This window comes from Hylaeus volcanicus, chromosome 5 (assembly GCF_026283585.1).
Source record: "Hylaeus volcanicus isolate JK05 chromosome 5, UHH_iyHylVolc1.0_haploid, whole genome shotgun sequence".
Lineage (NCBI taxonomy): Eukaryota > Metazoa > Arthropoda > Insecta > Hymenoptera > Colletidae > Hylaeus > Hylaeus volcanicus.
Window position 1 is genome coordinate 7,933,317 of NC_071980.1, and position 21,811 is coordinate 7,955,127.

The window sequence follows — 21,811 nt, forward strand, 5'->3', positions numbered from 1 at the left end:
TAAACTTTAAAAATGTTTAAACATAAAATCTATTCACGAAATAATTCACAAGAATGAATATATAAAATACATTTAAAATACATTTATCGAATAATACAAACATTACAAAGTCACATCATAATAAATTTACTTTTATTGAATAATATTTAAAGAAAGCTATCCCATTACAAAGTTTCGTTACAAAACAAGAAATTCAATCGCTAACTTTTATTATTCTCCACAGAAGCAGAGCGAAAAAGTGATGAATATTAAAAGCTTGAGACGTTGATGAAATTATAAAACCAGCAGAGATTATCCGTGATAATGGGGGAAACATTGTCACGAATAAAACAGCGAAATGAACCACACACACCTTCCAACACAAAAAAAAAAAAGGATTTATTTAATCCTCTATGGATTTATTATAAAATAATTTCACCTTTCTCGCAAAATGATCTATTCGTCTTAATTATGTAATGTCTTTGATAACCAACATCAATGTCGATAACGTTTAGCAGCACCGTCAACCTGAAACATCAAAGTGAACGCCTCGCAAGGTGTCTGCAGAAACAAAAATTCGGTCCGTAGAAGGTTAAAAAATTTTAGAAATTTTCTCAGACATTCTCTTCGCAATTTTTCGCAATCATTCTTCCCTTTAGCGCTCGAGTGTTTAAGGCTACAAAGCCAGGTATAATCGTGAAGAATCGAAAGCATCTTTCACCGCGGATAATCTAGATTCTACCAATTCCTCGGTACCGTAGAAAAATGTCCTCTCGTTTGTGCTATTTCCAATCGACTGTCGCCAATCCTCGAAGAGCGAGGGTGCATTAAGAAAGTGGGTATATTTCGATTCTCCCTTCCTAGCTTCTGGCAGCAGTTCACCCTCGTTGCTTCTGTCCTGCTCGCTCGTGCAATCAATAACGACCCGTCGACATTCTCCGACGACTGCGCAACGTAACGCTATGGCTTTCCCCCGTTCCTGCGCATCTTTTCTTGTCAATGGACGCGATGGGCAATACTTTACAGACGTGTCCAAATTAACCATCGCGCTCTCAAGCCTTCTTCCCTTACGTGGACTATGTAGAAATTGGGGAGAGGGAGACATTTTAAATTCGAGTAATAAGACAAATAATTATAGTTCCTATCTTGACTATTTTATGGCAATACTGGGCTCAACATTCAGGGTGCCACATTATTCCTGAAGGGGGTTGTACTCGTTTAATAAGAGTATGTGTTATTGTAGTTTCTCTTTTTTGGTATTATATAGTAACAATGTTTTCGGTATTCAGGGTGGCTCATAATTCACGAAGGGAGTTATAATATGTGTAACAGGAATCTTTAATGATAGTTTCTATTTTTTTGTATTCCGTAGTAGCAGTGTTTTTAATATTCAGGGTGCCCTGTAATTCACGAAGGAGGTTGTACTAATTTAAGAAGAGTATCTAAGGAAAGTTCCTTGTTTTAGTATTTTGTATTTTACTCAGTCCTCTTCCTCCTGGACAAGTATTGTCCACTTGATTACTTCATTAGTCTCGTCGTCAGAATTCATTTCACCGCGTCTGTGTACGCGCAGGTGATAAAAACGCAACCCCGATACACTTGTCCGAGGGGTTGTACGGCATCCAGTTCGCAGTATATTCGATAGCGTTTCTGCGTAGCTCGGAATCAATAGGAATCACCGATGAATCACCGACAGCGTTACGACCACTCTCGCGCTCGACCAGACGCCACGCATGCTCCCCCATTTTATTCGTCTAACTTTTGCTAATACATTGGCGAAGAGAGCGCCCCTCGGTCTGCTTCAATGTTCCAGAAAATTAGCAGAAGAAACTACCCCGGCGCGTGTCTCTCGTGTGTCTCGAAATTGGAAAGCTTCTATTACCGTGTCTTCGACGTCCTCCTCCCTCCACGTCTTAAAAGCTAACCCAGACCCTTTTGTTTTCAATTTCTTAGGTGTAGAAATGAATTGTGCACCTCTGGATCGAATCATTCGTAACTCTACTGAAACGGAATTCTTCTAATCTAATTCTGTCTTTCGTTTTCAATTTCTTAGGTGTAGAGATTAAATTCTGCGCCTTTACTTGACAATTGGAATTAGACTGCAGATATTTATGCGCTATGTGACAAACGAAGGCATGGAGAAATGTATCAAAACGCGCACAAATACTGAAATATGCAATCAATTTTCTGTATCTATCAAAATGCGAATTTGGATGATCATGGTACTTGTAGAAGAATATTAATAAGCAAGCTATGTATATCGTCTGCTAAAATAAGTGTAACGTCCATCGGACTTTGAAGATTAGTATTTTAATTGTACCAAAATGTATGTATCCGCTTAAAATAGAGATACAGATGATTGAATGTAAATCCACAGAATTTCTACGCTTGATATTTCAAAGCTAGAAGAACAACAGTTTCGTGAAATGATAAAGCAACGATCAGAAGGAATTCTGAGACATCAGGGCTTTTCCGTTCCCCCTGAATAAATTAATAACGTGAAAACAAGTACGCGTTTCAATTTCTGACATCCACCCCGCGACACGCAAACTAACCCCGTTTGAATTGGACACCGTCCACGTTCCCGTGTTTATTCCATGTCTTCGCTAATAAACTGTTTGTTTGCCCTAGGAGGTACTCGCCGTTACATTTTGTGTCTGCAACGTTATTTTTACGCGCCAGCTAAGCTTTAACGTTGCGCCGTACGGTTTTCAGCCTGACGATTTGTACAGATGACCGAGCAAAGCCTTCCTCCACCTCCGTCGCCGTTGAAAGTGTACGTGGGAAGCCCCTTCGTGGCTGCTTCCGTTCCTTTCGTATCGTCGATCAAATCTTGATATCAGAGGGTGCCCTTACGCTGGTGAAACCTCCGTGTTCTTCGGGTTCTCAATGCTTCCCGCGCGTATTCAAAGATTATATCGTTACTTTGATTTCTAAAATTATTGCCGTTCGTTTAGAAATATATATTAAGGCCGATCGCACACGGCGCAACCGATTAGTTTCAAACCATTCTAAAACTAGTATGCAACTAGTTGAAAGATTATGTTGCAACTTTGATGTCTGAAATTATTGCCGTTCGTTTAGAAATTATATTAAGGCCGATCGCACACGGCGCAACCGATCAGTTTCAAACCATTCTAAAACTAGTATGCAACTAGTTCAAAGATTATGTTGCAACTTTGATGTCTGAAATTATTGCCGTTCGTTTAGAAATATATATTAAGGCCGATCGCACACGGCGCAACCGATCAGTTTCAAACCATTCTAAAACTAGTATGCAACTAGTTTCAGCAACCGCGGATCTAGGTAAAATAAAGACAGCGAAGTAGGTAAAATAAAGAGTGTAAACGGTTTGCAACACCAATTTCAAATCGGCTGCGCCGTGTGCGATCGGTCTAAGAGATTGTTTATATAATTTCAAGGATTCACTTTGCCTTTGTTCGGGACCTTCCGACCGATAATTTTGCCGAACTCGACCGTTTCGGTGATTACCGAAAGAGGACGAATTTAAATAGTCAGTCGTCGTAGAACCGTGGGCTCGAGTGATCGCTTCGCTCGAACACGTGTATTTTAATTATCGCCTCATAAAACTTGAGTGTTTCGCAATTCCGTCAAATTCGTCGACGTGTTAACCCTTTATAGTTGATTGGTACTCCTCGTTACCGCTAAAGAAAGGGTGGGAATTTTGTATCTTTAACACGTTGAACGCCACGTTACCTATATATGGATGACAGAGCTTATCACTGAGGAACTTCAACAATTAATTTTAAGGACTGAGTGTTAATGAAAACGAATCTGGATAGAATTCGTAAATTTTTACAGGGATATAAAAATTGGTATTACGACAAATGATAGATTCTATAATTCCCAATAGTCTCGAAGCAAAATTTTAGTCTTGCACACATTTCCATGCGAATCAGTGTGGCAATCAACGTGTTAAGTTTATGGTATACAACACCCAAGGAATCCTGCCCTATAAAGGGTTAAAGGTTCCAACGAGAGTTTCACCTCCATACAACTGCTCGCGTGCACTTTGACGTAATACGTCTTCCGGTTCCCCCCATCGACATCGAGAAGTAACGACCGATACGCGCGATAGACGTACTAATTATTCTAAGAAAAAACTGCCAACACAACCGCCGCGTGACCCAGATAAAAGGATAGCACCAGGGAGGATACGCCAGGCGAAGCTTTTGTCTGCCTTTGCAGAACTCGAGAAGTCGGCTCATCAGCGTGTCTATTCTCGGAGAATGGAACATCTCGAGAACCTAGTTAGCCAAGACGGCTTGTCCTCTTCAACATAACAGAGACAAATTAGACTTTTTCAGGGAGGGAAAGGGACGAGTTATATCGCGTCCCTTGCGAGGATTACACGCCATATCCACTGCACGCGGGTTACGAATTTTGCGATTCAAAGCCTCCAGTTCATGTTCGGTGTCAGCGCCTAAATACCCTCTAATCAGAGTCACGAAATAACACGTTAATTCTGTGATTTTCTAAGGTGAACTTACAAGGTAGGCGCGAGCGATTAATATTTGAAAAAACAGAAAGTTTATTACAATTTAGATTTATATCGAGAAAATTCGAAGCAATTCTCAGGTGTATTCCTTCACCTGTTACCATTTCTGAGATTTTTAACAGAATTGCACACAGTTTACATAGAAAGATACATCGCTATTCGAATAATAGATGAGTAGATGATTCAAACTTTCAACGTTCCGGTCACTTTAAATTTAAATACGTAAAAAGTTCGAACAGTGGAATACTTGGACATCACCGATTCAGAAAATAGAGATTCCTTTGTAATTCCGTGTAATCTTGATAATCCTTTGTTTTCGCGCCGCAAGCGATTAACCGAAGGGTAATTTATATTATCAGCACAGAGAAGCTCTGTTTACTCTAAAAGGATCGATTAACGATCCTTCGTCGAGCAAGTAGTTTTTATTTGCCACGCTCAAGTCCCTGAAAATCATTTCACCGCGACAAAATATGGAATTGGCATTTATTGTAAGCGTTATTTACTTTCTATTCGATTCAAAACTTTATTCCCGGATGTCCAGGCTCGAATTAAAAATATGAAGAAGTATCAAAGGTTACGTAAAGATACATTCTGGGAATTTTGAAAAGGTAACTAGTGCAAATATCGCGTAACTAAATGCTGTTTAAATATCGTTCGTGTGAATGTTTGTTTATATGTATCATCATCATCCGTAAATATGTTATCGCATATAATTAGTCGTATGTGTCAGGAAATATGATTATCTGTGTATAAGTATAGCGAAAAGCTCTGTTCGATGGTAAATTGTAGTAAAATGCCAACAGCATGTCGCCAATATGTAAATAACTCTACAGCTCCAAAGTTAGACTTTGGTTTCCGTTGCGTATAGTAATTCATCTATCTTAACACCTCATTCCAGCATTTATTAACTGTAATTCTTTTATCCATTTACAGTTTCCCTTATTAACTACGACAGTTTCCAATCAGCAGGTAGGTCATCAACGCAACGCGTAGAAAGTCGTTCGCTCTTAGAGCCTAGAAATTCAACTACCCTTCCGGCAATCGTTTCGCTACCTTCTTAGTCTTTTCATTTCATTCTAGATCCTTTTAATAGTATGCTATTCGAAAAGAATAGCGCGAATATCGGATATCAATAACGCTTTGTTCGTATTTCTTTAATTCCTTTTCAATACTCTTTAAATTTCTAATTTGCCAGGTAATCCGTCTGTCGTCTCATTGTTTCTCCATTTAGTCGCGATATTTCCAGGAATCGAGTCTCCATTAGGTCGTTACCCATGAATAATGCAATATTTCCGAGGATCGTGCAGCGATGCAATGAAACTGACCGCGATCCACGCCTATCCGTTCGGAATTTATACCAGCGATAATGAAAACTTTCTTTCAACCTCGAGTACACAATATTCACGAGCGTAAATCTAACATTTGTTTATCGCAAGAAGAATCGAAGAGTTTCTTCATCGACAGACTCGCGTAAATGGAACTTCTTCCGTATAGTATTTTTAACACGACGGCTGCCAAGTTAAAACTTGTGAAAATCATTACAAAGTTAAAATTATGTCTCGAGACTATTGAAGATTAGATAAGTTAACATTCGTTGTAGTATAGAATTGTTTAACGTCGTCAAATTCACGAATCCTATCCAGATTTATTTCCATTATTGCCTCACATTTGTAATTAATTTTTTTAATTACTTAACGAAAAGTTCTGTCACCCACTTCTGGGTGACGTGGCGACCAACGTGTTAATTAAAGTTTCATCACTAAAAATTCACATTAATCGTAGGGTATAAACGGAGAGTTATATAACTATATGCCAGGTCAACGAATTAAATGGAATCTTTCGCGTGAAAAATGTGAAGCGCGATGATAGACGTGTCGGTCCAATAAAAAAGAAAATACGTTTTTTTCTGTGATTTGCAGAAAATGTGAAGCCCAAGAAGCCTATCGACTTGCCAATTCCGAAGGGTATGGACGACGAACTCGACGAGGATGAAGACGATCTCGATGACGAGGACGACCTTGACGCCGATACGGACGACGAAGATGATTCTGACGCAGACCCTGAGGACGTCCTCAGCGATCAGCCCGACGACGAAGAGAGCGACGAGGAGTACCTCGACGATTACGACACCACGACAAGGTATACTAATCACCGATTAATTAATAGTCCGTCTCGAAGTCTCGTGTTACTCGAGATAATACGTAAAATATTTATTATGAGCGACCAGCATTTCTCGGTATCGGCTACTACCGACAGCATAAAATTAAAATAAATGCATAAAAATTCGCAGTCTAATTACGGATGTTTGCTAAAGGGGTTAACATTTAATTTAAAATTGGTTGTTAAATCATTAGAATGATTCCTTCTCAGTTTCACGCGGCACCTAGTAATTCGTAACGTTTGGTGACGCAAGGTGTGTTTAATTTTGTTCAGTCGATTATCAACTACAATCTCAACGACGGAAAAACCTAAACAGGACGTAACTGCGATGCCATTGCCGGTTAGCACCAGCACGCAGCAGTCACCACAGTCGCAGAGCACACCGGATCCTTATCTGACGCACTTTGATCCCCGTTCCGAGCATCAGAGCTACAAACAAGCACAAATGAGGCTCGAGGAGGTGCACAAGGAGAAAGTGACAAAAGTAAGTGGGTAGTATTATCTAGCTCCCAAGGAACATCAAGCAACTGTTACACGCCGATCTTGATGAAACTTTTGGTACACGAGTATTAAAAAGTAATATGACACGTATTTTTTATTACATCGAAATTGAATTAAACAAGTATTCGCAACTTTCAGGGTAGTTTTCACCCCTTGAATATTGGACAATAAATAGGATATATAATTAGGATATAAACAAAAAAATACGCATGTAATATTTTTCAATTCTCTACCTGTGTACCAAATTTTTTGATCAAAATCGTCGTGTAACGGACTCCATGTCCGTTTCATTTGCATTTTATTAAGCCATTCTATGAATGCGTGAGTATACTTGGTAGAACGCTCTATGAAAAAAACTTAGTGTTTTCTGTAAAACGTGAATCGTGTTTCAAGAGACAGTTAACATCGCGCGGGATACCAGTGTCGAAATCTTTGTGCTACAACGTTTTCAGGTGATGAAGGATTGGAGTGATCTCGAGGAGAAGTATCAAGACATCCGTGCACACGATCCCGTTGCTGCTGACGCTTTCAAGCGATGGATGACGGTGCGATTCCAGGAGACTGTCGCCGCCCTGGAGGAAAGCGGTGCCGCAGAAAAACATCAGTTGAGTGCTATGCATCAACAGAGAGTGCAAGTATGTGATCCGATGGAATAAAATTGAGCAAAATAAGCAAACTTGTGGTCAGCGGTGAATGTACCAGTGCGATAGTTATTTATGAGTACGTAGCAGTGGTCGACGATATTCCTAATCCTGGGACAGATATTTGAAAGTTGAAGTTGTTTACGACAGTGAAAATGTTGAAAGCTTAAGTTGTTCCGCGAAGCGACGGTAAAGTTGAAACTATCTAAGAAGGAATGTTACGGTTGAATTTATTTATGAAAGTGAGAATGTTAAGAGAATAAAAGAAAAATTGCTACAGAAATAAACAACCGTTTTTCGTGAATATGGCCATGATCACGACTCGATCTGTGGGTCGTAGGTTGCAGACCACTGGTATAAAGTTTACGTGGTGAAGTACAATGTCTACCGTTGTCAATTTACAGGAGGCCGTCAAACAGAGGAACGAGGAAGCGATGTCGTGCTATACTGCTGCTCTGAATGAGAATCCTCCAAATGTACGTTATCCAAGCAAGCAAATATTTTAATTGCTATTTCATATACAGCATCCGATTTATGACTGTATAACGTATCGCGTCGTTACGTTTCCATTTAGATGCATCGCATTCAGAAGTGTCTGCAGAAGCTTCTCCGCGCTCTTCACAAAGACAGGCACCACACGATCGCTCGTTACAAACACTTGCTGGACAGCAGCTTGGAACAAGCCCAACGCGAGAAGCCAGCAACGTTGGAACACTTGGCGGAGATCGATAGAATCACCAACCAAAGCCTTTTGATGCTAGAACGGTAATATGCCGCCTAATACAGCGCAACGTCGATCGCAGAATTCGAAGCTGTAGACCTTGAAATTTCGAGCAGATCACGTTTTCTTCATTTATTTTTTTTTTGTTACATACAGAACAGTATTCATGGAAGATTTCGTTCCTTATATTTAGGTATCCTGATTTAAGCGCAAAAATTGGCCGGCTTATGGATGATTACGTTTTGGCCCTCAGGAGCAAAGATGAGACTCCTGGACTACTGCTCGCGATGACACGAGAAGCGGAAGCAGCTATTTTAGACAAATATCAGGCTGACGTCACCAGCAAACAGCAAGGTAACCTAGGAATTCGATACTATTTTACGAACGATATTTTTTATTAAAAGGTAACAAAACTAAGCAGCTTTAAAAAACGAATATTTTATTTTTAGAAAAAGAGCATCAGAAGCAACTCGAAAGAGCGCGTAAGGAGCAACGCAAAGCGGAACGCGGCGAATTACGTACCGAACAAGCGCAACAGGAAGAGAATGACTCGATAAACGACAACAAAGAACCTCAACAGCAACCAGAACAACCCTCGGCAGTAGCCGCTATGCACAGTGAGGGACTCGTTAGAGCAGCTCACAGCATGACTCATGATATTTCCCATTCCGAGCCGGTAAGGATAGCGAAAAATCCACTCAAAAATGATTCTCACGGAATAAATGTATTCGCGAATGTTTCTGTCCTCACCCCCTACTATACTCGCAGGGTTACTCGTTGAGAAGGGAAGCCTATCACAGGGAGAGTCGATCCGTCTATTTCACACTTGCGTTTGCTGGAATTGCACTTATGGCTGCTGCGGTAGTTGGCGTAGCAGTATTCAAGAGGCGCAGTGCGAGAAGCCCTCATAGTCAGGTACATCGTGGAGTAATATAAAATGCATGGAGTTTTTTTTTTTTTACTAATTGCAAATCATTTCAGGGTTTCATCGAGGTTGATCAAGCAGCTACACCGGAGGAGCGACACGTTGCAAACATGCAAATCAACGGATATGAAAATCCTACATACAAATACTTCGAGGTCAAAGAATAATCGAGTCACCTCGGTCTACAGAGTTTTATTTGAAACTGGTCTTAATTGTCCGTTCTCGCGTATGTCCTTCAAGAATCTCATAGTATTTTGTTAGTGTAAGATATCTTTCAGGTTCGAGGTTCTTCCGAAGATTCAAAGGTACTTATATAAATTTACATCTTAGTGATACGTGGAATAAAATCTGTCCATAGGGAGATAGGTATTGCAATACGGTATCATTAAGCGACGTCTCTTTATATAGCTCGCGACGTAATACAACCATACTTTATGCTCTATGATATGTATAAAGCAATGTTCATACTACATCTGATAGATAGAAACGATACGAGTTTTTACCCTACGAATACTACTCGTAACACCGTGATTATCTACGAGACAATGTGAAAGGGAAACAACACGCCAATGTGCCATATGGGAAACACGCAAAAATCGTCTTCGGAAGTATCTCATACACGTTGTTTTCGTTTCGTTGTCATACATGTTATTGAAAAGAAAAAGAAAAAGAAGAAAAAACGCAGGAAGGAGCGCTCACAATAAGAAAAAAAAATATTAATAAAAAAAATCGTTACACGCTAACGTTACGCGATAATAACCTTCGGATCGGAAGGCTGTGGACTATGATCAGTTATAAATTCGTTGCTTCCGGCAGCAAAAAAAAAAAAAAAAATGCGAATGCTTTCGAGAGAAACGTGTATGTCTCGTCAGCGACGCGTTCGATTAATGTGTGTGCTGTTGCGCTCTTTGCTGTATTTTTGTGTTCTGATATTTTTGGAGATAGTCAATGGCAATAAAGGTTACACAGCTTGAATTAATACATGAAACGAAAAACACGATAGCAGCTGTAGCAGCAGAAAGGTATAATCCGACAAAGAAAAAAAAACCAAAAAGAAAAAAAAATGAAACCATATTACTAAGCACTACGCGAAACAACGTATATATATGCTGAAAACGCTCTTAAAATATCAGAACTGCAGTCAATGCACGTTCACCTTCGCGATGCAGCTGTTTTTCATCTCCGTTCGATTCCCACTGCCTGATTTTTTCAGCGACCTTTCAGTACTTAACGTCTACTTAGATTATACAACTTTATACTTAAGAAATTGAAAAAAAAAAAAATCGTGAACGTATCTAAAGTTAACGAAGAAGCAAGATATTTTATCATTCCATAAGAAAGTCCACTATCTTATCGAGGTGCTGTCCGAATGTATGAACGGAAAATATTCAGTAGCCTTGTTCGACTTGGCCGAGACGCCGTTCGTTTTAGAAACAAACGTATCGAAAAAAGTCACGCCGAGGCTGCCGAATAAGAGGAACAGTTAACAGGAGTTTTTTTGTGTGGCATTAGTACCTTCGATTTAGGTCGAATAAGTGGCGACTGTTGAAGCAAGCATTTACGTCCTCTTCTTTTTTCTCTCTCTCTTTTCTTTCGTTTCTGTATCATTTTCGTCTTTTTGTCGTTTACGTTTACTTTTTTTTTTTTTTATCGAAAGATGGTTCATACAATAACTATCTTAGGATATTAATTATATATGATGACGATAATATATTACACGTTTAATGCTTATATATTTGTATATGGTCAAATGATAGTAGGCCGCACTTTAGCCAGGGTCGCGTGGGAAAGCACAGCTTTCACTTATTTTTCAATGAATATTGCACGATTCCATTAGACTGTATACAATTTATATCGAATCGACGGTATCGTGTACCCAGCTTGACAAGCGTCGTGTACGATTACAAACAATTTTAGCCGCGCAAGTATTAAGTTGATTAACGATTTAAGATGCTTTTCATTCTTATGGTTACGCGTAAGATTGCTCATCGTTTGTGAAAGTTGTACTCTCTACTAACCTATTAAGGTTACTTTGTTTTAATGCTAATTTTTTGCTAAAATAAATCAAGCGAATGCGCAAACCGAGGACAGTCAATATCCTTGGATTCCTAAGCGCACGTGAAGCAGCTGCCTTCCTGTTTAGCAAACATCACGACTGTTTGTCTCACGCAACTCCGGTGGAAGGATGAGCCGACGGAACACGCACAGGCACACACATTCGCGCATCGCTGAGTGTTAAAAATATTATTTTAGATATATTAAAAGAAAAAAAAAATGATAGCAATTAACTATATGTCTATGAATACAACAAAAGCATAGCATCAATGCGTTAATAATAATAATGATAATATAAATATCTATATATAAATATATATGTTCGTGTACGCGTGTGTGTGTGCGTGTGTAATATATGAACAATATACATATACATATACATGTACACCTATCAAATTAACTATACATTATGTACCTATAGCATATAGTCGTTGAAATGAGAAAAACATTAACATGTCGCGTATAAATCGGACTTGACACGGATTCACAGATGTTGAGGTCACTCTCGAAACTAGGAAAACGTTTCTTTCTTTCGGCGCGATGTCGTTCCGGTCTTTTTTAGTTCCTACCTATCGTAAAGAAAAAGAACAAAAGAGCAAAAGAACACAAAAATCGTATGCGAGCATACATGGTAATTGGCCTATGTTTGGCGGACGTGGTGTTCGTCATACGTTATATTCGTCGAATGGAACATAACGAGAACAGCGCCCATAATAGTGCTTGCCTCAGATATGAGCAAAATTTATAATAAAAAAAAGCAAAGTAACGTAATCTATCAGCGACGTTTATTGCGTAGTCATACAGATCGATATCTAGTCTCTCGGCATGAAATGTAACATTCTAATTTTCCATTAACCCTGTATCGCAATCGATTAATAGATCTTTAAGTTCGATCGTTGATCCCTCTTTCTGAAAGGTAAAACGAAAATGTATCCATCGTAGGCTTCACGACGAACGGACAAAGATATTGGTCGTCTTTTATTCGTTACTCGAGAAATTTTCATTTAGATAAGAATTTTGCCTATCTCTGGCAAGATCACGAACACCATCGATCTCGCGCTCGCATGATCCGCGAGATCTAGCGTTGGCGAGGAACACGTAAGCGCATGTATTTAACATAACCCCCATGATTACCGTCGACGTAAACATAATCTTCGCGAGAAATCGAAGAACGCTGTTTACTTCGACGACTATTCTGGGAAACCTAACGGTTGTAATCAGTATTAACGCGAAACGCCCCCCTCCTCCTCCCCCCGCCCCCCCCCCCTACCTCTTCGAAGCATATCAGTTTTAGTCGGTCGTTGGTTTGGCGATAGTGCGTATCATTGCTTAACTTCAAGATGCTGTGAATTTGCGTCGAGCCACCCTGTATAAGTTTAAGAATTGATTTTTGTAAAGAGGTAATAAATATTTACCGAGGTAATTAACTTAGCTTAAAGGAAGAAGAAGAAAGAAAAAAAAAAAAGACACGCGAGAAGCCAGGAAACGGAAGAAAGGAACAAAAAATAAGAAAATAAATACGTCCTTTGCATAAGCGGTTTGGGATTTAGAAGTTGGCGAATGGGAATAATAACGGAACTAAACTTTATTTTTACAGTTCTCTCGGTATTTACAGCGACTGAAAAATATATATCCGTACGCTGCGAGAGGTAGTCCGTATTAAATGGCGATAATACGTGTACGAGCATAGTACATTAATAAACGAAATGTGTCGAAACTTACATTAGCGAATTAACGTAACTTTCGTGTATGTATTTTAGCGAAGATCAAGTAATCGATTAGGATACATAGGCAGAATTCATGAGCAGATACAAGCATCAAAGAGATAAAAGTATTCGCGTAGTATCTTTTTTTATATATATATATATATTAATGGACTTTATCACGTACCATGGCTTACAATCACTTGAGCATCGATATGACTAGAGTATTTTTCACGTTTTTCGTAACTGTAATTTCCCATGTATTCTATTCTACAGGGTGTCCCAAAAATGTTGTAACACCTTGAAAGAGGTGGTTGGGGAGGTGATTTGAAACAACTTTTTCCTTAGCGAAAATGTTGTCCGAGGCTTCGTTGAGGAGATATTGACGGAAAACGTCGACCAATCAGAGCGCGCGGATACCGTTGTAGCGGGCGCGGTAGCGAAGGCTATGTGCTAAGCGGCCGCGCTTGTACGCGAACAAGCGACTCAACGTGCATCGAAGGCCATTGACGCGGCCGCTTAGCTCGTAGCCTTCGCTCTCGCGGGCGCTCCAACGGTATCCGCGCGCTCTGATTGGTCAGTGTTTTCCGTTAATATCTCTTCAACGAATCTTCGGACAACATTTTCGCTAAGGAAAAAGTTGTTTCAAATCACCTCCCGAACTACCCCTTTCAATATGTTACAAAATTTTTGGGACACCCTGTATATGTTGCAACGAGTTATCGAATCTAAACGAAGTCTATGTTAACGCAGTGTAAGTCACGACGCATCTGATCGTTAAACAATGCTCTGTACGCGAAGAATATCGCCATTCGACGCAGAATTCTTCGCGGTGTACGAGCGTATCTTTTTTCGGACACTGTACATCGATTCTTATGATTCTATCGATTCCACGTCTTTGACGAACGTTGAGCGCAGCCACTGAACTATACCGTATAGTCGTGTAGGTCACTCGCACGCCACCGATGAAACGCGAGAGTGTGCCCCGAAAAATTGTGTGTGCAATATATTGGCATTGGTGTATGTAAGCCTACATCATCGCTGTATAATTATATAGTTGTCGATCTTGTACGCCCAAGCGCTCGTCGTGGTCTTTAGACAAAGCGGTTTTAATGCGAAATCAAAGTTCTGTCCGACGTCGGCGACGATTGTTCTAGTCAATAATTACTCGATGTTAGTCATTTTTATCTGTCGGATTTACTTTCGGCTCTGGGATTGATCGGTTTTAGTCGGCGTCTGCGTTTGATAACAAATTTGACATTTTACAAATAACGATCGGTTAATCAAAGAAAACAAACACGACGGAAATCGAAATGCAGCTTGGATCGTAAAGGAAGGCAGGGCGGGGCGGGGGGGGGGGGGAGATGTGATGAATGCATATATGGACTATTCGGTTGTTTTGAATCCGTAGAATTGGTTGAATCACGCGTTTCGCTATAGAACGCTTCTGCGATCGTTCTTCGACGTGTAGAAAAAAAGAGTTACTTAAAATCGGAGGATAAAACCTAACCAGCTCCCCCGTATCCCTCTTTCTCCATCACGAAGTATTTCTCCTCGCCACTCACAAATTTTATCACATTATTACACTCCGTGAAAGAACGTATATTGTGTTTGTGGATATATGTAATTTTACTTATCAATAAAGAAATTACAAAGGTCCGCTTGCGTACAGTGACTTCTCATCGTGCTCGCGGAGCAGACGTTTCGTCATTGTGCGCTGATCCGCGTCGAACTTTTTACGTATTCGCTGATTTCTTACGGGAGCAATGTAATTACCTAATTTTTACGAGATATTACGAATTTATTGTAAAATTGGCTTAATTTACGAGTGTTTTTCGTTAACGTCGAATCGGTGAATTCGGAAGAGCGAGGCCTCTGGACTCTGGGCTATTGCTCTCGCAATCAGTGCGATAGGAAACTTCACTTTCGCTCGTGCAAAATTCTCCCTCTATACTTTTAATTATTCATTAATGAAAATTAAAATCCGGTGTACTGCTTTGTCCGTAGCAAGAGCGAGGCTTCAGGGTGTTCTGGTAAGAGAAACGAACGAAACAGTGAGTCAACAAAGCATTTTAGAATTCTTCTATTTGGAAGTACGTATTAGGTTGTCCCAAAAGTTTCTTTCGCTTTATTAATAAGTAATACGTGCACAATAGTTTATGTTTTATGTTACATTATTGAATCGTGCACAATTCAGTAATGTAACATAAAACATAATTTTTTTTTTTTTTTTTATATATTAAAGTTTCAAGTCGCATTAACAACTCTGGTCATGAGCGACTTTATACATTTACATTTAACATCATGTATAATTTTATATTGTGCTGCTCGATGGGACTACAGTGTGTTTATTTACATGTGCAAACTTATGTTATCTGTGATTTTACAATTTGTTATAGATTTTCGTTTCTTTTAGGAATACAATCAAGTTTTTGATATTGTCCCGAGAGTTCATTATTTCATTTATATTGTTTTGGATCTTGTACATGTATTACTTATTAATAAAGCGAAAGAAACTTTCGGGACAACCTAGTATTTCCAAATAAAAGAATTTAAAAATTCTCTCCTAAATTTTCAATCGAGCAAATAATTTTAATTATCCACTAACGAAAGTTAAAACTCCGTTATGAAAGAATTGTTGTTGAGAAAATGTTTGTTTCGCAGTGGAATCGACGTTCAAACAAAACAACAGTTACGAACGCAAAGTGAAACTAATTTGCAACGAGGGCACGTTTCCGTATAACGTTACTTTGTTTCTCCGTGAGTCATAAACACATGGTGTTTACATGCGACCGAAAAATGTGTAAGCATACGCAAATCGATGATAAAATTTCTAACAAGAGATACACTTCCTTCTAACGATAGTTCAGTTATGTCCTCGCTATCGGCATCATTAAACGCGAGTATGGAATATTGATTGTCGTTACTTTTCGTTAGTCTGACGTGATGTAATTCGTAACATTTGTATTTCGTTACTCTTTTAACGATAACCGCAAACAGTAAAACATTGAAGTACACTCGTATCTGGTAAGTATGTTTATTGATATCGATAATAAAATTGTTTATTTCATTAACATACTCTCCTCCCCCCCCCCTCTCTCTCTCTCTCTCTCTCTCTCTCTCTAATTGATATTGTTATCGTTGTAATTGGTATTACTATCAATTAAACGCCAGAGTTTGTAAGCATTTGAGAGATTTACTTTAATCGACTTTAGTAAGTCATTGTACCATAAAAATTGACTGGCATGTAACAGGAAAATGTCCCGTTTAAAATACTGTGTATATACATATAGTTTTACGTATCTGAACGTATAAAATTTCTATCTGATTTTATTGGAAATTTACGTCAAGGCTATACTTTAAATAGTTTGAGGTAATTCGTTACAGTTCGTTACTCGAAAACACGGGAATGTCGATAACATTTAATTTGTAAATAGCGCGTGGGTATTGTTAGAAAAGATAACGATATCGATCGGAAAAACAATATGGCGACTACGATAGATCCGTAAGAAATGTCAAACGGAAAATAAAAATTGACGGACAATGACGACAACGATTTATACGAGAATCTTGTTATTAACGAGCATGATGTAGTCTAAATACCTAAATTGACAGTTATGAATCGTTTGGAAGTGAAGTGTATATCGCAAATTTGTTAACCTTATTCGCACTAACTAGCATCATGAACTTTAAAGGTAATTGATACTGTTTACAAGCCACGAATACATCCTTTTTATCGATTATATCGATGATAGATCAGATGTCCATTAGTAACAACAATATCCACGATGCCAGTCTGTTTTCAAATGTCAATATGATAAACAACTCTTGTTTTTGTCCACTAGTGATATCATAATTTAATGTTACAGATTCTACAGTCGTCCTCAATTGTAAAATAGCTAGTTAAAAATTTACTATTAAACGGTTAAACGAGATACGGTTCAGATGTCTTTCAATGATGACTTTGATAAACCGTTTGAGAACTGTGAACCCCTTCAATGGGGAGCATTACGGGAATTATGCAATGCTAACGCAGAATACTTTATGTCTCATCAAGACGAAAATGCTGTTAGAATTAGAGCTGCGCTATTGGCGATATTGGATCACTTAAAGCGATTACTACCGCTATATAAAGAAATTAATAGGATCGCGTCGATGTTTGACTTTAATGCAGAAACTCCTGGTAATGGATATAGAAGTTTTCTAGTCTTGGTAGATAAATGTATCATACACTCGCGTGCAATCTGTCATCAAATATATTGTCAAAAGGACTCTATATTTTTTCGCAAAAGCTCTCATGCAAGGTAATTATTATATTTCTATCTGTTTCATAAATCGTTAAATATTTTAATCGACTTTGAATATTTTTATATTGACATACGCAAATATTTTTAGGGAAATAGAAGCTTGTTTGCAATTGATAGCATCCTTGTGCACTTGCTTGGAGCACTTGAAAACCCTGTATTCGTGGAGCGAGGAAACAAACGATGGAAAACCGTCTCTTTTTATAAATCATGAACATAATCTCCATGAAATTTTACATGAAATAGATAGTATTAATCAGTATTGTTTTTATGGAAGATGTTTAGGATTTCAGGTATTTATTAAAAACAATTACTTGTGACCTTACATAATTTTAAATAATTTTTAACCACAATTACTAATTTTAGTTTCACGACAACTTAAAACCTATTTTAAAAACTATTTTGGTTTGTATGGTTACATTTAGCGAAGCATTTTACGCTAATGGAACATTGTTGGCACGATGTACTAATTCCGTCAAATACATGTTAGACCCTGAGACAAGGGCACGCCGTTTCGTAGACGTGTCACGACGTGCCGATATATCTTTCTGTCAAGCCTTTTGGTTTCTTAACGAGACTGGTAAGTTACTCTGACATCTACCGATAACAACAAATACTTTTAATCATTAAGCACTACATTCTATCGCTATGTTGATGTATCCTATAAATTGTATTTGTTAGATATTGTACGCAAATTACCATCTATAACATCACCATCGTTGGTAATAAATCAAATAATTTCTATTCCGCCCGAAGAATTGATGCTTCCCGCGTTAGATGGGACAACAGTGTCAATTCCAATACCCAATAGTCATATTGGGAAGAAGCCTATACATGTTAGATTACTAAGCTCCAAACGCCGTCTGGGAATGGTAAGCAAATAATGAATTTATTAAAATTAATCACTTATTATACGTTTTCTCGTCTAACAATAAGTAATTATTCAAAGGTTCCTTGGAATAATGTCCAACTATCGTTGATATAGGCTACATTTTCAAACATTGTTTCCATCCCTGTATTTCTTTTATTTAAATAGAAATTTTTGTGAAACATCGGTTTCACTCATGTGCAGTACATGCTTTTCTCAGGTTGGTTCAGGTGGAGTAGGAGGAGAGCTGCTCGGATTGTCAAATGAACTGATAATTCATTGTCACGGTGGAGGTTTCGTAGCGCAAACTTCGCTATCTCATGAAACATACTTAATCTCCTGGGCTACAAGCCTTGGTATACCCATTTTAAGCATCGATTACAGTTTAGCTCCTGAAGCTCCATTCCCCCGTGCATTGGAAGAAGTGTTGTACGCATATGCATGGGCTTTAAATCATGCGAGTACTTTACTTGGGAGTACAATACAAAAGATATTTCTTGTGGGTAAGACGTGACGCATAGCTTTACCTTTTTGTTGTGTCGATTTTATAATATATACGTATGTATTGGTAAATATAACATTCTTCTCCAGGTGATTCTGCTGGGGCTAACTTAAATTTGGGAGTTACTTTGAAGTGCATACAAATGAATATCAGAAAACCAGATGGAATATTTATGGCGTACTCACCAGTACTTGTCGATTTTGTATTGTCACCGTCACGATTACTTTGTCTCACAGATCCATTACTACCCATGGGATTCCTTATACGTTGCTTAAAAGCATATGCAGCTTCTTCGGATAACAAAAAATCTTTGAGGTAAATCTCAGAAACTCTATCTGTGACTTCGTTAAGTTTTAAACGAGATTTTACATTTATTGGGTTTTCAGAGAGAAAGAAACTGATGTCGCTGAATGTATGAAATCAGATACAGAATCTTTTGCGGAAGTAAGCGAGAGCGACTTAATAGCATTAGCTCTCAGTCCTAATGGGGATGAAACAAACGATGGACATAAATTGGCGTCGTTGCCATCCGATACTACGTTGAATTCTGTTAGTCTAACAGAAGCCGATGGTAAGGAATGGATATGAACAAATGTTTAATTATTTAATTCTGATTAATTTATTAATAACATTGTTTAACATAATAGGAACGGAACATCCTGTGGAACAAGGAAAATCTCAAGAGTATATCAACAGATTTTTAGAATTATATCGAAATTCTGGTACAAATGCTGCGGCGTATATTGGAAGCGATACTGTTAGCGTGGTGGACAATAATATTTCAGGGAATGGCAAATCTTGGTCACTCTTTGGTTGGTCTCTTAGAGGAAGACACAAACAGTCCAGAGAGCTCGACATAGAAACTGTGAAAAGTCCTTTGGAAGAATTTACATTTACCGTGCCCAAGGATCCATTTATAAGTCCTTATCTCGCACCAGATAATCTCTTATCACAATTACCACCTGTTAAAATTCTGGTGAAATCTCGAATCTTTAACTTCATACATAGAATAACATTCTGTTTTTTGCAAGCTACCAATACTGAACATAAAATACTGAACACCAAAACTTTACTTGCAGACATTGGAGCTGGATCCGTGCCTCGATGATTCTGTCATGTTTGCAAGAAAACTTCAATTGCTTGGTGTACTAGTCACGCTTGATATATTACCCGGTTTACCGCACGGATTTCTTAACCTATCACCGGTAAGAAAATCTCTCTTAGCAAATGAGTGTTATACGAATGTATTATATCATGTTGAATTGCACGATTTTAATTTACAGATGTCAAAAGAAGCTAGTGAAGGATCAGATATATGTGTCAAGAAAATAAAAGAGCTACTAGCATTATAATTATATGCATATAGCAAATATTTATTAAAGCATAAATGTTAAATATGTGGGAACAAAAAAGTTTCTTTGCTGCTGTTTATGTTTAGATATAATTTATAATTACTTTTTTTAAATGGAGATTAACTGCGACAACTTGAAATATTAAAAAGTTTTATTTAAAGTTAATCGTTACACTACGTTTACACCAAGTTTATTGAATTTAATCACATGTTCCGTAATGATATTTTATACAATGTATTTAATGTTATATTTCTTCGTCCGTAACAACAGTTGTTTTTATAATAAATTCAATTAAATGTAAAAAAAATTCTTAAACAGATCAAATGTACAAACAATTATGCTTACAAAATATAATAATTAAATTTATTATTTAATTTGAATTGTCGCCAATTTAACGTAGGCAAACGGACAAGACTGCTAACATAGGTTGCCGCGTACCAGGGACACCTCTGCGCCAACGATGTAGCTACCGGGCCTACAAACTGGTTAACACCGGTTGATATCTAACAGGGGCATACTCGCGCCTACTTGATGACAACACATTTTGCTGTGGTATTAATGTTTTCACGAATTATTTTCTCGATGAATCCAACGAGCCTTCGAATCAACCTGTCACGACATGTCACGCGGTTGTTGTTCGCCCTTGCCCCACTCTTCTTCGATAGCGAGCCCCGACTCGCAAACTTTGTTTTCATTGATTTTCACGGTTTCGTACTTAATATTAAGCTCGTTGCTCTACGTAGAGTATGCATCAATGTATGCATACTCTATGTAGAGGGAGATCGAAGGAACTTTGATTCCTTCTATCTCCGGGTCTCCAGTCGCAGCAACCTCCACGTGGTGAGACCTGGTAATCGGTATTATTCGTGACGAACAATCATTCGTCGCGAGTAATAGCGAGAGCTAATGGCTGTGAACTTGTAATAAGATCTTTAGATATAAAAAGTGCAAAGTGTAAAGTGTAAAATGTAAAGTGAGAATAGATTCAGATTAGGCAGGAATATAATTAGTTTTCAAAAAAATTCACTTGTATAAATTATGTATTAACATTGATATATTTTTATTGCAAAATGGTAGTCAATTTTCACAACAATTTTGTATATTTAAACTATAGATCAAACTACGAAATACGTGTTTTCTGAAATGTTGTTTTCTTGCATTACATAAAATTATCCTATTTGTAATGTACTTGCATTTTGTGCGAAATGGAATCATTAAACCCGTATAATCTAAGAATTGTAAAAATTGTATATCGTTTCTAATAAAACAAAGGTGTGTATTATAAGTGTTGATATTCAATTCTTTAGAAATCACGTCTCGTCCTTCTAACACAATCTAACATCTCCTTTACACTTCCTGACATTTTCCTGACAGCTCCTAATACACACTAACAACTCCTACCACCCTCTAACACCTTCAAACACCAAATACCAGGTACGTATCGAAATTCTGAGGAAATTTTACATTTTGCTATCAGGAGGACATGATATCCGAAGAAGAGGTGGCACGCTTGCGCTTACGAGCAGGCAACCGTTCCGACAGATCTGTCAGTACAGGTTGCCTAATTCAAGGGGCCACTTT

The 21,811-nt window shown here is 38.2% G+C and overlaps 2 protein-coding genes across 9 annotated transcripts in view; both read left to right on the forward strand.

Annotated features, from left to right (window-relative positions):
* LOC128877619 (amyloid-beta-like protein) overlaps positions 1 to 14,863 on the forward strand; it is a 42,916-nt gene extending 28,053 nt beyond the window's left edge. Inside the window, exons 7-16 of one of the 6 annotated variants that reach the window (XM_054125076.1) lie at positions 5,432 to 5,467; positions 6,418 to 6,637; positions 6,932 to 7,142; positions 7,612 to 7,794; positions 8,205 to 8,276; positions 8,375 to 8,565; positions 8,775 to 8,875; positions 8,971 to 9,197; positions 9,290 to 9,436; positions 9,503 to 14,863. In XM_054125076.1, the coding sequence (XP_053981051.1) occupies positions 5,432 to 5,467; positions 6,418 to 6,637; positions 6,932 to 7,142; positions 7,612 to 7,794; positions 8,205 to 8,276; positions 8,375 to 8,565; positions 8,775 to 8,875; positions 8,971 to 9,197; positions 9,290 to 9,436; positions 9,503 to 9,613 (1,499 nt within the window). In that variant the 3' untranslated portion in view covers positions 9,614 to 14,863. Of the gene's footprint in view, positions 1 to 5,431; positions 5,468 to 6,417; positions 6,638 to 6,931; positions 7,143 to 7,611; positions 7,795 to 8,201; positions 8,277 to 8,374; positions 8,566 to 8,714; positions 8,876 to 8,970; positions 9,198 to 9,289; positions 9,437 to 9,502 lie in introns of all 6 variants that reach the window. The other 5 variants (XM_054125074.1, XM_054125072.1, XM_054125073.1 and 2 more) reach the window with 5 other exon arrangements.
* A 113-nt stretch (positions 14,864 to 14,976) lies between these two features.
* On the forward strand, positions 14,977 to 20,602 carry LOC128877620 (hormone-sensitive lipase). 3 transcript variants are annotated; one of them, XM_054125081.1, is made up of 12 exons: positions 14,977 to 15,237; positions 15,869 to 16,007; positions 17,074 to 17,508; positions 17,600 to 17,801; positions 17,875 to 18,088; positions 18,190 to 18,380; positions 18,597 to 18,879; positions 18,968 to 19,193; positions 19,265 to 19,449; positions 19,526 to 19,854; positions 19,958 to 20,083; positions 20,162 to 20,602. In XM_054125081.1, the coding sequence occupies exons 3-12, from the start codon at positions 17,150 to 17,152 to the stop codon at positions 20,228 to 20,230; spliced, it is 2,184 nt and encodes a 727-aa protein (XP_053981056.1). In that variant the 5' UTR covers positions 14,977 to 15,237; positions 15,869 to 16,007; positions 17,074 to 17,149; the 3' UTR covers positions 20,231 to 20,602. The 3 variants fall into 3 exon arrangements, with proteins under 3 accessions (XP_053981056.1, XP_053981055.1, XP_053981054.1); XM_054125080.1 differs by lacking the exons at positions 14,977 to 15,237; positions 15,869 to 16,007 and adding an exon at positions 16,047 to 16,231 and having other exon boundaries at positions 20,162 to 20,601; XM_054125079.1 differs by lacking the exons at positions 14,977 to 15,237; positions 15,869 to 16,007 and adding an exon at positions 16,662 to 16,899 and having other exon boundaries at positions 20,162 to 20,601.
* The last annotated feature ends 1,209 nt before the right edge of the window (positions 20,603 to 21,811 follow it).

What these genes read in the sequence shown, in the direction of transcription:
- LOC128877620 (XM_054125081.1), top strand. Translation starts at nt 17,150, where the DNA reads ATGTCTTTCAATGATGACTTTGATAAACCGTTTGAGAACTGTGAACCC. An exon ending in TTGGTTTCTTAACGAGACTG is followed by an intron (nt 18,089 to 18,189) that starts GTAAGTTACTCT and finishes TGTATTTGTTAG; the next exon opens with ATATTGTACGCAAATTACCA. An exon ending in ACAAAAGATATTTCTTGTGG is followed by an intron (nt 18,880 to 18,967) that starts GTAAGACGTGAC and finishes ATTCTTCTCCAG; the next exon opens with GTGATTCTGCTGGGGCTAAC.